Raw genomic sequence first — 15,537 nt, 5'->3', positions numbered from 1 at the left:
AGATAGCGAGTTTTTATTTTACTGTAAAAAATAGTAATTAATATATATATATATATATATATATATATATATATATATATATATATATAGATATATATAATTTTAAAAGCGTGGAAGAATCGGGGATAATACGAATTAAAACATGTGTCTTGACATATTAAATTTCTTAGTAATTTTTTTAAACTGCTTTTTTACTCGGCTAAAATACATTTTGGACTCTTATGAAAAATGTAGTGGAGGAAAAATGACAGATAAGTTTGTATTTAGTAAAATTTATGGATGAACAAGCTCATAAATATGAAGATTGTATTTAACTTAATGTAGTATTTAACAAAAAAATTATAAATTCGTGAAAAGAATACAATAAACTTGTGAGATTGATGATTGTCAAACTACTCTAATTTGATCGATTTGTATATAGATTATAAACTAACCGTTTGATATTGTCAAATAAAGCCTTGATCTCTTAAATTGTTTTTTAGTTTGAGTTTCATCATTTAATTTTTAAAACTTTTAATTTGTCCCTTATTTTTTTTATCTTTGATTTCAATGTGATTCTTTTTCATTTAAAGTGCGTTAGAAAATGAACTTTGTTGTAGATTATAATGTGGTTCATAGATTAGTATTTAAAAAACTTTTAAAATTTCAACGATAAAGATTATAACAGACGTCGTCTCTTAAAAATAGATGTTAATGATTATCTTTAATTTTATGATTGAATTAGTATCTTAAATGATATTGGTTCGATAAAAATAAAAGAAAATAAATATATATTACGTATCGAATCAATATAAATCAGTTATTTATAAAAACGAAGAGAATCATTAACTATTAATTCTAATAATATTGTTGACAATTGTTAGAATTACCAATAATTTTTAAATATTGATACATTCAATGAAGGTGATCACAGTATAAATCACATTTGTTTTGTAAAATAAAATATCATCTTGGTATACCTTTTGCAAAATAATAAATCATTTCAAAAAAATAAATAAGGCATCCAATTCAAACTTTTATTTTCAAACCAATATCCTGCCACTAACCTCTTACTCATTGGCGTATTTTAAAATGTCTCCTCAATCCTCATGCTCTTCCCATAGGTACAAATCATCACTAATTACTTTGCTCTTTTTCAAACTCTAAGAATGCTCTTCATTTCCCTTTATTATTGTCCTTTTTGTCTCCTTCGTTTTCCAAGTATCCAAATAGTTTTATGCAAATTTTCCATTTGTGCTGCTTTGGATATCTGGTGAGGCCATCTCAATCATTTATAGTTTTCCTATTCTTCAACTAACAACACTTATTTTGTTCTAGCAAAGAGCAATCATTTTTTATTCATTCCCTTAAAAAATACCCATCAAAGATATAGTAGTTGATACAGATTAATAATTTCTAACCAAAATACAATTATGTGTCAATAGTCAATAGTAAAATTGCTATTTGCCTGTTACAACTTGTAAATCATAAAAATCCAAATAATTAGCTTATCACTGATAGTTATATGGTACAAAAAGAAACTTTTATTCTGAAAGGTCAACAGTCATATTTACATACTTCTTTCTTTACCTTATTATCGAAATAAATATGGCGTTGTGACCTATGGTGGAAACACAACAATTACAATAGGTGTTGCAGCCCATGGCACTATTGATAACGGCATTTTGACAACACTATTAATTCCTCCAAAATTCGTAAATGTTGGTTGCAATTCAATTCTTCTAATACAAACGGAAAACTTAACCAAGTGGTTGGACTAAATTGGTTAATGAGTTTCAGTGAAAGGCAAATCGTTTAGGAGTGTCGAGTTTGAACTCTAGCTGAAACAATCATTGGCCAGACTTTACTTCCTCTCAGTCAAAGGACCCAAACAAAAAACGAAAAAACAACTTAAAAGTTGATCTCCCGTCTCTCAGCGAAAAACTTTCCCATGACTGTTTGGTCAAGAAGCAGGGCAAGCCATACTCCACTATCAGCTCCTTCCTCAACACTATTATTCCCTGCAAAACCTGTTAAAGCTGTCTTCACCCAACCCGGACAATAGCAGTTAATATAAATCTTCTGCCCTTCTGGTCGCTCAGAAAGCTTCCTTGCCGTAAGCCTTGTATAAGCATTAACAGCAAGTTTCGACACTGAGTAATCAGTATATATTTGAGGCCACCCACCTGATGCCCAACTTCCATCTTCTACTTGTTGTAAAAATGCCGATAGAGTTCCATCGATGAGTTCCTCTGAAAGGCAATCCACATCACTCAGTTGCTCCCTCAATGCTATATTGCTGATTCTCTGTCACTCAAACAACACATTATCAGTTTTACAATTTGCAGAAGTCATATAGCGCAGAACATGGTGCAATTAAAGCCTACCAGTGGAAACATTTTAGCACAGTGTATGTTTTAGTGAGCTGTTTAAAAAATACATCACTAGAGAATGCTAGAAAGAATTGCAACATTTCAAAGGATTTTTCATTTTATTTATATTTTATATAAAAGTATACAATTTTTAACATTGGAATTTTGCCAGAATATATGCAATTCAGACTACAACTTATGTAACCTCCTACTTCACCATATTGAGTAATTTATTTCAGAAAGCAATTTTTGGGGATAATACCAAAAGGAATGTTTTTGCATATTTTTATGTTTTAGAACAAGAACATTGAAGAGTGAAAACATTGTTTAGTTTAGCCCCAAAAAGAAGACAGTGAAAGAATGTTGAAAGTACTCACAAGGGAAAGAACCATAAATCAATTATTATTTTTTTAAAACATTGTTTACTCATTATATGAATACAATTTATTTTGCAAATAGAGTAAAAAAAAATTACTTACATTCCGTCTTCCATTTATTCGACCTAGACGCGAGCTTACATTTACAATTCGAGCACCAACAATGGATGGTTTCATCAATGGAATAAGAGATTCAGTCAAATTTTTGGTGCCATAATAATTTATTTCGATAACCTTGCGAGCATTTTCAACAGAGTTATCAGACCCAAGATTGAAATTAACACCAGCATTGTTTACCTGACATTAATGATAATGGTTAGAAGCATAAAATAACATTAAAATGTGTTAAACCAAAATCTACATGCTTCCTAGTAAAATTTAATTAATTATCTTCTGTGTTTAATTCCATGTTAGCAATAGCACAAGGAATAAAGGATATTTAAGAAACTAACCAGAATATCTAAACCACCATAATTTTCATGCAACCACTCAACAAAGTGGTTGATGGATGAATTGTCGATTACGTCGAGTTGATGATAAACCACATCCAAACCACCTTCTTGCAAAACCTTAATTGATTCACCACCAGCAGTAGCATCTCTTGATGTCAATATAACAGTCAATCCATGAGCAGCAAGCTGTCTGCAAATCTCAAACCCGATTCCTCTATTTCCACCGGTAACCACTGCAATAGTTTCCTTTGACCACCACCTACATATACTCAAAATTGGATAAGAGTGTTCTACAATTCCATAAACTATAAACTATGCATGATTACAGGCTAAGGCTTATGATCTGTTTCTTTTATAATTTGGTAGAATCGATACTGAAAAAATCATTTGTATTTGGTGAACCAAAAAAATTCACTTCTCTCAGAATCAATTCTACCCACTAGCCAGTCCACTAGAGAATTGATTTTGAAAACTGAAAATCTCATACAAGGGAATTTGATTTTAAATAGTAGCACACAACATCCATTTATCTATCTATCACAAGAAAATTGTTCCCTTAACGACACACAACAAAATCTCACCACCTACATATCTTGCTATCAGTGTCACTTTCGGTAAGTCAAAGCTCAATAGTATAATCTATGAAGCACAAACTCCGACACATCAACACTGCTAATGTAAAAAACATAGATCACCGACATCGATATACATATGATAGTTTTTTCACCTTCATTGATGTATCTACTACCGAAAAAATAAACATGTTGTAGTTAAAATTCATGTCTTTAACCCCATCATTAATCATCATTGGTTTGACATATTATAACCCCCTATAGATGTGTCTAAGGGTCTAAGGTGCGGTGAAGAAAAACAAGTTTTATTTTGGATACACTTATTTGAGGTGTAGTACAAAAAATAACAACAATTAAGTCACTATCTCAGTCGCAATGACGCATATGACTCTCAACTTCTACTTAAAGGTGGCAAAGTATGTTTTGAGTAATTTTCAAGCATCGCTCGATAATGGGATACATGTGACAGTGAAACTTCCTCACTCTAGTGATTGTATCCGCCCAATTTTGAAAACTGAATGGTGTTGTTGGTGAATTTGTAGGTTTCAAAATCCAAAAAAGGGGTTTTCAGGAACAAAAAGTGAATTTAGCAAAATGAATAAATAGATGGGAAATTGATTGATACCTTTGATGATGAGAATAAGGAATTGACCTAAGAAGTTGTATCTCTTGAAGTCTCTTTTCTCTCCGTTCTTTAGCCTTCTCCTTCTTACCCATCTCTCTCTCACCGGCGTTCAACACTTTTGCAGTCGTCGGTTCCAACTCCGGCAGGGCGTTTAGTGTTTCACGTCGCCAGCTAAAATGACATCAGGTAACGGAGTTGCAATCAATATGCAATTTTTTTATTTTTTTATTTTTTTTATGAAATTCGTCTCCAAATTTTTTATAAAGCCATGGATGAATTTGGTGGTTTATTTCATAATAATAGAATGAGAAAACATTTCATGGTTATATTGAATTATTATTATCACCAAATACTTAAAAGAAAAAAAAAAGTTGAAAAATAAAATTCTCTCTTCTTCAATATTTGCCCACTTACTTACAGGGAGTTGGACACAATTTGGTTGGCTTCTCAAGAAAGTGTTCTTCAATATTTTGTTAGATTCACACCATCATACGTATATATATATATTGAGAATATTAAGTCTAATCTACCTAATAACTCATAATATATATTTTCTATTTATTTATTTATATTTAGTTGTAATTTTAATTTTTTTATTATTAGCAATTCACATAATTTATTTTCTATTTAAAAAATCAACAAAAAACAAATTATATAAATTAATAAAAATAAGTAAGTTAAAATTACAATTAAATCATTTATTTATTTGTCTAAAAAAACACTAGTTAAAAACTAAATTTATTCCTTTTTGAAAAGACGACGCCTAAAATTTTATGAGGTTAAAATTGTATGCATACAATTGTTTTATCAAAATCTGCTGCGTTATTTAATAAAAAAAATAAAAACTTTTTAAGAATTTATATTTCTATCTCTCTTATTTCATCATTTCTTTTTCTTCATATATAACCCGAACCTCTCCATTAATTTCTCTATATCTCAAGTTATCCTGTCCTTTCTTTTCTATCCTCTTGAAGTGGTTAGATATAATCTATGTACAGGGATTTAAATTCTATGGTGTAGTTTCTTATATGGAAATTTTGATTAATGTCATTTGTTCTTGGACAAGGTGAAAGGTTGTCCTTCTATTATTTTGTAAAAACATGTTTATTGTTGAATGTGTTACTTGCCATATCTTACGACGTTGTATAGATTTATCTTTTTACTACACTATTCGTTATGATCGGTTGTGTTATTTTATTTTTGACCAATTTTAGTCATTATTATATTTTTTTCATTCCTTATTATTTCTCCTTTTCAAAATAAGGTTTGTAAGAAGCCATACTTCTTTCTTCTAATTTATTTTTAGAGAAATTTAATTATAGTAAAATCATCTTTTTTTTTCTCCAAAGACAACAAAATAATGACTCTCTTTTATTTATTTTTATTATTTTGTAGACAAAAAAGTAGGATTTTTATTTAAATGATTCTTTTTTGAAAAAAAAAAACACCAATCTATCCCACTTTCAAATTTAAATATCAATATATCTTAACACTAGAAAGAGGTCGAATTTTGAAAACACGACTTTATAAAGGACTTCAACTTTTTAAATGTCGATTTTATTTTATATTTTTATTTTTTATTTCTTTGAAAAGAAGGGAGGTCACTCTTTGAGAGGGCCGCATGGCACTACCTATTTTTTTGGGTCTTATTTGATTAACAAATGTAAAAAAATAATCAATAATAAAATTAATTAATTAAAATTACTAAAATTATGACCGTTTTAGTGATTATATTTTTATTAATTCACAAAATTAGTTTTATTATTTTTAATTCGATAGTTTTGGTTAATCTCTTACAATTTTTAATTTAAAAATGACGATTTAACATTCTTTAAATAACGTGTAGCATATGCTACAATAATGTAGAATGATTTAACACTCATGAAATCACAATAAAATTCTATAAAAACTTAATTTTTTTAATTTAGAAAAATTTTATTTTTGTAATTTAAATAATCACATATGAATAATTAATACATTTAGATAATTCTATATCATGAAATCATATGACATATCATTTATAATATGTCAAATAAAAGAATTTGATGGAGAGACCAAAACTACAAATAAACCAAACAAGATATTATAAAACTTGAGTAGAGTTGTTTGTAATATTTAGACGACTAAAAATAGACGTCAAAGAGAAATAGTCAAAAAAATATAGACTATGTCGAATAACTGGTTATAGTCAAAAGCATTATTTAAATATTACTAATAGTTTTATTCGACCTTTGTAATATATATATATATTTTTTTGTATTTCATTTTACAATTTTAGTAATTATAATGAATTAATTTTATTATTAATTACTTTTTTTTTTACAATTTTAATCAAATAAAACTAAAATCAAAACAAAAATAGGAACCACAATGTGGTCTTTCAAATGGCGACCTTCCTTCTTTTAAAAAAAATAATATAAAAAAAATCAAAATATGACACAAAATCGCCATTTTGAAAAATTGACGTCCCTTTGTAAAATTATCTTTAGAAAATTTGATCTTCTATTAGTATCAAAAATAGAATTCATTGGTATTAAATTTGAAAGTGGGATAAATTGGTATATTTATTTTAAAAAAAAATCCCAACAGAAGTGGTCTAATATGATTGTTGAGCCACATGGTAAAATGAAAAACTAATTACGGAAAGGCAACAACAATAGTCAAATTAAAGTTTGTAGCAATTGTTGCTTCAAAGTAGGAGAAATATAATTTTGATAAAAAAAAAGTAGCAGAAATATAATTTTGTTCATTTTTTGTTCCTTTTTTTTTATCTCATGTAAAAAAAAATAGTAGCAAATTGGTATTGGTAATGGTGTTCCAAATTTTTTCCTTTTTATTTTTTATCGAAGGATAGTGAAATATTTGCATTAATTTGCTTTAACAGATTGAGCCAAATCTTTCTATAAATATTATAATTAAATTGATAATATAGTTAAAGTTGCTTTCAACTCAAACATCCTTACTGAAACCAAGGAGCTTGCATCTGGATCATCAAAGGAAGCCTAGTCTAGGTTCAAATTCACTCGAGAATTCGACTGGAGTAATGCAAAATTCTATTTATTGATTTTCTATATCTAGTGTTCATATTATGTTACCTAATGAGTTTTAATGCAACTCAAAAACATTCCTATAAAATTATTGTAATTTTATGTAATAGAATTAGAAACTCACCAAAATATGAGCATGGATGCCATAATTTATATCACCATCCTTTGATAAACGAGTAGACAAAATAAATAATTTTACGATCATTAAAAAGCGTGTCACTTTTTTTATATATATAACATTTAATTTATTATTTCAACAAAAAAAAATTAATACAACACTAACAACTCACACTTGAACAATAACTACATCATAACATATAATTAATCTATGTTTGGAGCCAACAAAGTAGGATATAGATGACATGTAATTCAACTAATAACCAAAAACAGATTTTGTTGGTTCATTAGGATCACTTATTGATGTACCATAGGAAGTCGATGAGTTGCTAATACTATCATTTCTACCCTCTACTGGTAGGTCTTGTGGATAAAGGTAAGGTTTATTTGGCATTGATAAGTCCCCATCTTCTTCAAGCATCTCCAACACTTTATCCATTGAAGGACGATCACTAGGTTTTGTTTGTATACACCACAAAGCCACAATCATCATTTTCTTTGCTAATTTCATTTCATGATTTGTGTCATTCTCAAATGTTACTTCCCTTCCATCATGTAACCGATCATATACCCAAAAAGGGAAATAAATTTGGCTTTCTTGCTCATCCAATGCATTCAAGTTCCGCCTTCTACTAGCCATCTCCATTAACAACATCCCGAAACTATAAACATCTGCTTTGTAAGATATTGTTCCAACATTTCTATAGAATAGTTCCGGAGCCATGTATCCAATAGTTCCTCTTGCCGCAGTTAATGACACAATGCTATTATTTGTAGGACAAAGTCTAGCTAGTCCAAAATCAGAAACTTTTGGATTGAAATTTTCATCAAGAAGAATGTTATGAGGCTTTATGTCAAAGTGTAGAATTTTAATATTGCATCCATTATGCAAATACTCAATGCCTCTAGCAACTCCAAGAGAAATGTCATACAATTTTTCGCAACTCAAAGAATAACTTTCTTCAATAGGAGAAAATATGTATTTTTCAAGTGACCCATTTGACATGAATTCATATATAAGAGCACGTTTTGAACCCTCCACACAAAAACCAATAAGATGTACCACGTTAACATGGTGAATCCTACCAATGGTAGAAACTTCATTAATGAAATCTTGACCGTTGGATTTGGCTTTGTCCAATAATTTAACGGCTACAAAACGACCACTACGAAGTTGTCCTTTGAAAACAGAACCATAGCCTCCATTACCAAGTTTTGTCTTAAATTTTTGTGTCATTCTTTTGATGTCTTTGTAAGAGTACCTTATAGGCATGATGTTATTGTCACCACGGAGAAAATCTTCAATGCCATCATACATAGATAAATGTCTTCGTCGCCATTTGTAGATTAATAGTACAATGATGAATGGCGCACCAAGAACAAATTTAACAACACTGAGCAAAAAACCCAGTTCACCTATAAAAATGGAAAAGAGGGAAAAAAATGAAATTTTATTAGATGACTAGAAAACTCAACATTGTAGTCATGATTCTCATCTTAGTGTGTTTGAAATTCACCGCCGCTTTATTCTTTAAAAACAAATCAAACTTAAATTTAATTTTCTGTTTTATGTCTCTTCAACTTCTTGTTTTTTTGTTTTAAGTTTTATATAAAAAAATCACAGTTTAATGAGACACACCTAAATTGATTGAAGAGAATATGAGGGGATTACATATGAAAATGATGATAGATCCGACAAACAGAGCTACAAGATTTCCGTATTCTGCAAGAACATACACGAAACAATGATAATGCGTAGTTAACAAACAAGCTTTCACTTTAACTACTATGGATTGTGAAATCTATATACTTTTTAAAAACCCAATGATAAATAAGACTTTGATATGTGATTGGTATCTATAAATTCACGTTTATTTTATTTTAGTTCTTGTATGTTTTTTTTGGTAGATTTTTATTTTTCTAAATGTTTTTGTTTTATTTTTGGCTTCTTTTATTTTAGTCATTGTAAAATTGTTTTTATTTATTTATTAAAATTGGTCTTAATTACTAATTCTTATATCTCTAATATCAAATATTATATATATATATATATATATATATATATTTTGTTAAATAAAGTGAGAATTATTTTTTATGTGAAAGTGAAAAGAACAAATATCAATGGTTACATCAAAATGGATAGTTTAGATTAAAAGTCTCATTTGAAATAATACATGAACTAATGTACCTAACTCAAATATATCAATTCTCATTTTCTATTCGTCCTTCCATCTTCTCCAATCCACCTCATCTACCATATTGAATTTGACATCTAATGTGAACAAATCTTGACTAATAAAATGATAATAATAATTCTATAATAAGGAGTAAATTTTTAATCAATCTTAAAAATCTAGTTCGACCGGTGAAAATTCACCTATATTTTGAGTTGAAAATGACCAAATTAGATATTAAACAAAATCACTTTATTTTTTTTATAAATAAAATAGTAAATAAATTAATATACAATTGTGCGGTCTAAATTCAAACTTAGAATATATTATCTAGTCTAACAATATGGTTATTTACTATTTAAACTAGACTTTACCAAATAATTCAATAACATGAAAAAATTGATAATTCTCATTGATCATTACATTTAATAAGTCAAACAAAAAAGAAAGCTTTGAGAAAGGTGGAGTTGTTTGGAGCAAACCTGAACGTTTACAACGAGGATTGTTATTGTGATCGAAGTACACGTACCAACCATCTTGACAAAGACTATTAAACCAAGAAAGTTCAAATCCATAAAACATCATACGACGAATATCCATACAAGAAATGTTGCTACCATAATCAACAATAGGCCAAGATGTGAGATACATAAATTCTATACGACACGTGTCCTCCATCCCCAATTGCAAAAGAGATTTATCGTAGCTACTAACATAGAAAGAATTCCCGTACAAAGTACTATTCATACAATTACCACCATCATCAACCGTCCGATTTGGACAACTCACAAACAACATAGATGTTTGCGATACATTCGAAAAGTATTCATGATAAGGTACGTAGGGTGAGGTGTAGAAACTAAAATTATAGAGGCCTAAAGAATATGGAAGGAGGGAATTAGAATTAGAATTGGAGGAAAGAAGATTGAAATCCAATAATCGTATAGTGAAGTTGTTGTAGTTAATTGATTGTACATAATATTTTCCAAAACTTTCGTTGTACAAAATCAATTGGTTATTGTTCTCACATGATAGGTTGTACCTTTGATCACCACACTTTATGGGACTATCTTTCAAGCGGAAAGGGTGAGTGATGTTATGGACACCACACCTTTGAGAACATGTTTGTTGTTCATCGGCATCCACACTGTTGTACGAGAATATTACTAACACTACCACCACCACCACAAGGGTTAAAGATGACATTTTTGGTTTTATGATACCAAGTGCCAAAACTCACTTCTTTTTTTATTTTTTTTTACATCAAATACTTTAATGACAACTGTGGAAGATAGCATTTAGTATGCTCAAAGACTTTTCAAAGTCTTCTTTTAAAACAAAATAATTTGAAGTCTTGGGACCAATTTTCATAGTTAGTAGATGTGTTTAAAAATGATTTTAATTTTATATATTTTTTTAAAATATTTTAACTTTATATTTTAAAAATAATTATATGAAAGTTTATTTATAAATAATAGAAGCTGTTTTAGATTTAATTGTTATTGATTAAAAATAATAATTTTAATATTCAATAATTTAGATATTCAACATTAGAAATTTTAACATGATAAAAATCACATTTCTTTTTAAATAATGTATTTTTCAAAAATAATTTTTATGAAGAGTTTTTCAAATAAGCTTTTTATTTTATTTTTTGAATTACATTATCCAAAAAAATTGTAACAAATAAATAAAATACTTAAAATGATATTTTAAGATAAACTTTTTAAACTAATTTTTTATTTGAAACTTTATTTTTAAAAAATATTATAACAAAAAGATAAAATATAATGAAAGGCATTTTAAAAAAAATGAAACAAACATATCCATTGAAAGTGGATTAATTATTATAAATTTTTGGTGGCACCACATATATAACTACATATATAACTGAATGATTTTGACTTAAATAATCCATTCTAAAAAATAAAGTAAATAATATTAATAATTAATCATTAAATAAATTATTATTATTTTATATATAAACATGATTAATTATAAATAGTTATAAGATCAGTTAGTTATTCATTTATTTTATCAACTTCTTATTTTACAGAAATTAAATTCTAAAATATATCAAATTATCTCTACTTTGGTTTTGACGTAAACTAATATTTCATCTTTCTATATCAATATATGAATAACAATATATAAATGTACACTTTTTTAGGTGGTTTTTTTTTAATGGATAAAATTATCCTTAACTCGTGAATTTAATTTTTTAAATTTGTTTATAACCGCATAATATGGTTTGCCCTCTAATTACTTGCTCATTGCCCAATTTCTAAAAGATACCAAGGTTTTATTATTAATACAAATCAAGGTCGACAGAAGTATAGCATCCTAAAAAAATAATATTTTATATTTTCATATTGTTATTTTAAAGCATATTCATACACTTCAATATAATAAAAAACGGAAAAATACAATAAAAAACGAAATAATAGATGTGGTAGTACTCGTTTGGACACCAGTGTATTTATAAGAAATTTCAAGATAAGTCTTTGGATTTTTTACCCATATATTCCACTTTTCAGAAAACTTCACCAAAATGCACTACTTTCAAAAACGGTTACCAAAATGTCCTACTTTTTAGGAGAATCAGGAAAACTCTCCCTGGAGAGCGACATCTCAAAGAGCAAATTTTTTTTCCCTAGTAGGAGGTCGCTGGCCGGGAATGCGACCTCCCAACGGGTTTAAAAAAAAAATTTAGTTCGTTTTTTTGTTTTAATTAATTGTCAATATTTTAATAAATATTTAAATTAATAAATAATTATATTAAATAATAAATTTATAATTAATAATGATAATAATACTACATAAATAAATAATAATTATTATTATCAATTATTATTAATTATTATTATTGTTATTATTATTAAAAATTACTATAACTTTGGTAATTTAATTAAAATATCAAACAATGTTCGATTCGAATAAAGGATAATATTTTGGAAACTTAAGATGTCTAATTTATAAATATAATTTTTATTATGCGTAATAGACATTCCATTAGTACAGTTTAATAAAATAAGGTATACATATACAAAAACATAACAATAGATTATTTTTCAACTTGTAACTCAACTTTCTCTACCAATTCTCAATTAAAATTGGTAAAATCAGTGCCTATTTCGTAGGTAATTAAGTCTATTTTCTAATGGGATAGAAATCAGCTCAAAACACTATCTATGGAGAAAGTTATGAACAAAATACCAAGATATACCTATATGGTTTTGAAGACAACACCATACTATTTTTACTTCAAACTTTATATTTTCAAGTTAATATGATCAACTAAGTAAAATATGTAAACTAAATGTTTTTGATGACGACAAGACCACCAACTATGGACAATGCAGCAAGATCAAAAAGAAGATCAAACCATCTTGAATAAGCTTCCAAATCCAAATAATAAATGAGTAAATGTAAAGGTATATGATACAAATCAATAGTTCAAATACATGAGAACAATTCATACTTACATATGCATTTAACATGTTTTCGAAAATCAAAAACAACATTAAAAATCATATTTTTGACAATTTGCATAAGTGTATTCGAATACACCATGTTGTATTCGAATACAACTTAAGTCAGAAGCAAAACGTTAAAAAGTGTATTCGACTACACCCATCTGTAGTCGACTACAAGCTAAGTCAGTGGCCAAGTGTATTCAACTACACCCATATGTAGTCGAATACAAGTTAAGTCAGAGGCTAAAATACATTGATCTGTATTCGACTACACTGGTGTGTATTTGAATACAAGATGTAAAATTTGAATTTTTTGAACGTTACAAAGACGTGTATTCGAGTACACATATACTGTATTCGAATACACCTGGAAACATTATAATTTTTCAGATCTAGAATGCCTCTAGAACATTGTAATTTTTCATCAAACCTTTTGGATCAATGGCCATGAATCTGAAAGGATGTTTTATGGAGTATAAATACCCCATAACTTCAGATCAAAAATTAACCATCCTTGAATTAATTCATAAAACAACTTTGAACAAAATTCTGATTTTTCTAAGTACTTGCATTAGATTTTCATATCATTCTAAAAGTTCTCAAGTACTTGAATTACTATTGAGTTGTTTATCAATATACCACATCTTAAATTTATTCAAACCTTATTGTATCATTTGTACAAGTAAGATAGTGGTGTGCTATCTTAGAACGTGTTCATTTACTTACTGCAATTTTTATTAAGCCTTGTTCTTAAACTCAGAAAATCTGATTACCATATCACTAAAAACATGCAAAACATTATCTCTAAGCACACCTAAGAGAATTTTCTATGTTACCTTAAGAAGATATTTGAGACCTCCAAAGTTTGATTCTAATTCCTTCTTCTACAAGTGAAACTTTAACTCCTCTCCACGTTTCCATCTTCCTTCTCAACATGCAAGAAATTTTAAACTTCTTCTCCTATATTGAAACCTTAATTTTCCTTTTTTTCTTTCTCATAATTTCTCATTTCACTCTACCTTTTGGTCCTCTTTTACTCTAATATAAGTGTGAGAGTGTTTCTATAATGAGATGATGAAACGAGAGAGCTTGAGAAAGACATGTAATGGAGTTAGTGTGTTATCTCTTATTTTTTCTTTTCTTCCTCCTCTCTTCTTCTTTCCTCTTTTCCCTTCTTTCATCTTTTCTCTCTTTTTTTTCCTCTTCATTTTCCGTTACTGTCATCCTTTCCTCCCTCTTTCTTTCATTATTTATTTATTTATTTATTTATTTATTTATTTATTTATTATTATTATTATTATTATTATTATTATTATTTAACAATTGGGTTTTAAGTAAAGGGGGTGTTACATACATCCATAAATATAATTATTAGTAACTACAGTAGAAAATCCTATGAAAATTAATGGAAGGTAATTTTAGATTTTCTTTCAATTAAATATTTTTTAATTTTATATTATTTTTTCGAGGAAGTAAATGTGATAAAACACTATTTTAAATTTTTTTATTTATAATCAAAATAATTCTTTTAATAAAATAATTTTTTAAAAATTTAAAACAAAAATCATACAATGAAAATCTATAAATACCCGTTTTTCTCGCACGCGATTAAAATTTACTAAACCAAAGCACTTATTTAGATATTTTTCATACAAATTAACGTGAATTTCTTTTCATGAGACATTTTATCTAACCAATTAACAATCATTAGGATTTATAGGTGCTACTGAACACCACGTTTGAAATTGAATAATCTTCAAAAAAATTCTTACCACAGTCCACTTCAGTATTATGTAAGCTCTTATGTCATATATACTAGGAAATAAATATCTATTTTATTTTTATTTCAACATTAGAATACATCTGTCTTGTATGCTTATTTTTATTTCAATGATTTTTTTTTTAATTTTCTTTTACAATTTTCACATAATTTTAAAAAATAAGCAAACATAAAAATATAATAAAAACAATGATTTCATAGAAAAGCAAAATGCTAAAATAATTATAAATAAAAAATTCAAATGTCTGTCAAGTTAGATACTATTAAAATACTATTCGAGGATATTTTAGTCGTTATAAAAACTTTATGTATCCAATATTCGAAATTATAAAATACTAAATTAGTATTTTTCACATTTAAAAAAATCATATCTTAGTCCTTTTTATGGGAGATCAAAGACTTTCCAAAGTCTTCTTTTAAAACAAAATAATTTGAAGTCTTGGGACCAGCTTTAATAGATGTTGATAGGAGCGGATTATTTATTAGGGTTTTTTGGTGTTAATGGCTAACACAATAAATTTAATGAATAACACAATAAGAAAACGGAATGACCCATATAGTTGTGA

The 15,537-nt window shown here is 27.5% G+C and overlaps 2 protein-coding genes across 5 annotated transcripts; both read right to left on the bottom strand.

Moving 5' to 3' along the window:
- Positions 1-1,464: 1,464 nt before the first annotated feature.
- On the bottom strand, positions 1,465-4,901 carry LOC101500438 (uncharacterized). 2 transcript variants are annotated; one of them, XM_004498241.4, is made up of 5 exons: positions 4,792-4,901; positions 4,378-4,548; positions 3,181-3,439; positions 2,831-3,025; positions 1,465-2,286 (listed from the first exon to the last, which is right to left on the bottom strand). In XM_004498241.4, exons 2-5 carry the CDS (start codon positions 4,467-4,469, stop codon positions 1,891-1,893), a joined length of 942 nt encoding a protein of 313 aa, XP_004498298.1. In that variant the 5' UTR covers positions 4,470-4,548; positions 4,792-4,901; the 3' UTR covers positions 1,465-1,890. The 2 variants fall into 2 exon arrangements, with proteins under 2 accessions (XP_004498298.1, XP_004498299.1); XM_004498242.4 differs by having other exon boundaries at positions 4,796-4,898.
- A 2,761-nt stretch (positions 4,902-7,662) lies between these two features.
- On the bottom strand, positions 7,663-10,992 carry LOC101499887 (rust resistance kinase Lr10-like). 3 transcript variants are annotated; one of them, XM_004498239.4, is made up of 3 exons: positions 10,198-10,992; positions 9,181-9,264; positions 7,663-8,957 (listed from the first exon to the last, which is right to left on the bottom strand). In XM_004498239.4, exons 1-3 carry the CDS (start codon positions 10,919-10,921, stop codon positions 7,798-7,800), a joined length of 1,968 nt encoding a protein of 655 aa, XP_004498296.1. In that variant the 5' UTR covers positions 10,922-10,992; the 3' UTR covers positions 7,663-7,797. The 3 variants fall into 3 exon arrangements, with proteins under 3 accessions (XP_004498296.1, XP_004498297.1, XP_027189087.1); XM_004498240.4 differs by having other exon boundaries at positions 9,214-9,264; XM_027333286.2 differs by lacking the exon at positions 9,181-9,264 and having other exon boundaries at positions 7,711-8,957; positions 10,198-10,991.
- Positions 10,993-15,537: the final 4,545 nt, after the last annotated feature.

Source organism: Cicer arietinum, chromosome 4, assembly GCF_000331145.2.
Source record: "Cicer arietinum cultivar CDC Frontier isolate Library 1 chromosome 4, Cicar.CDCFrontier_v2.0, whole genome shotgun sequence".
Taxonomy (NCBI): Eukaryota; Viridiplantae; Streptophyta; class Magnoliopsida; order Fabales; family Fabaceae; genus Cicer; species Cicer arietinum.
This window is presented reverse-complemented; position numbering and strand designations above follow the sequence as displayed.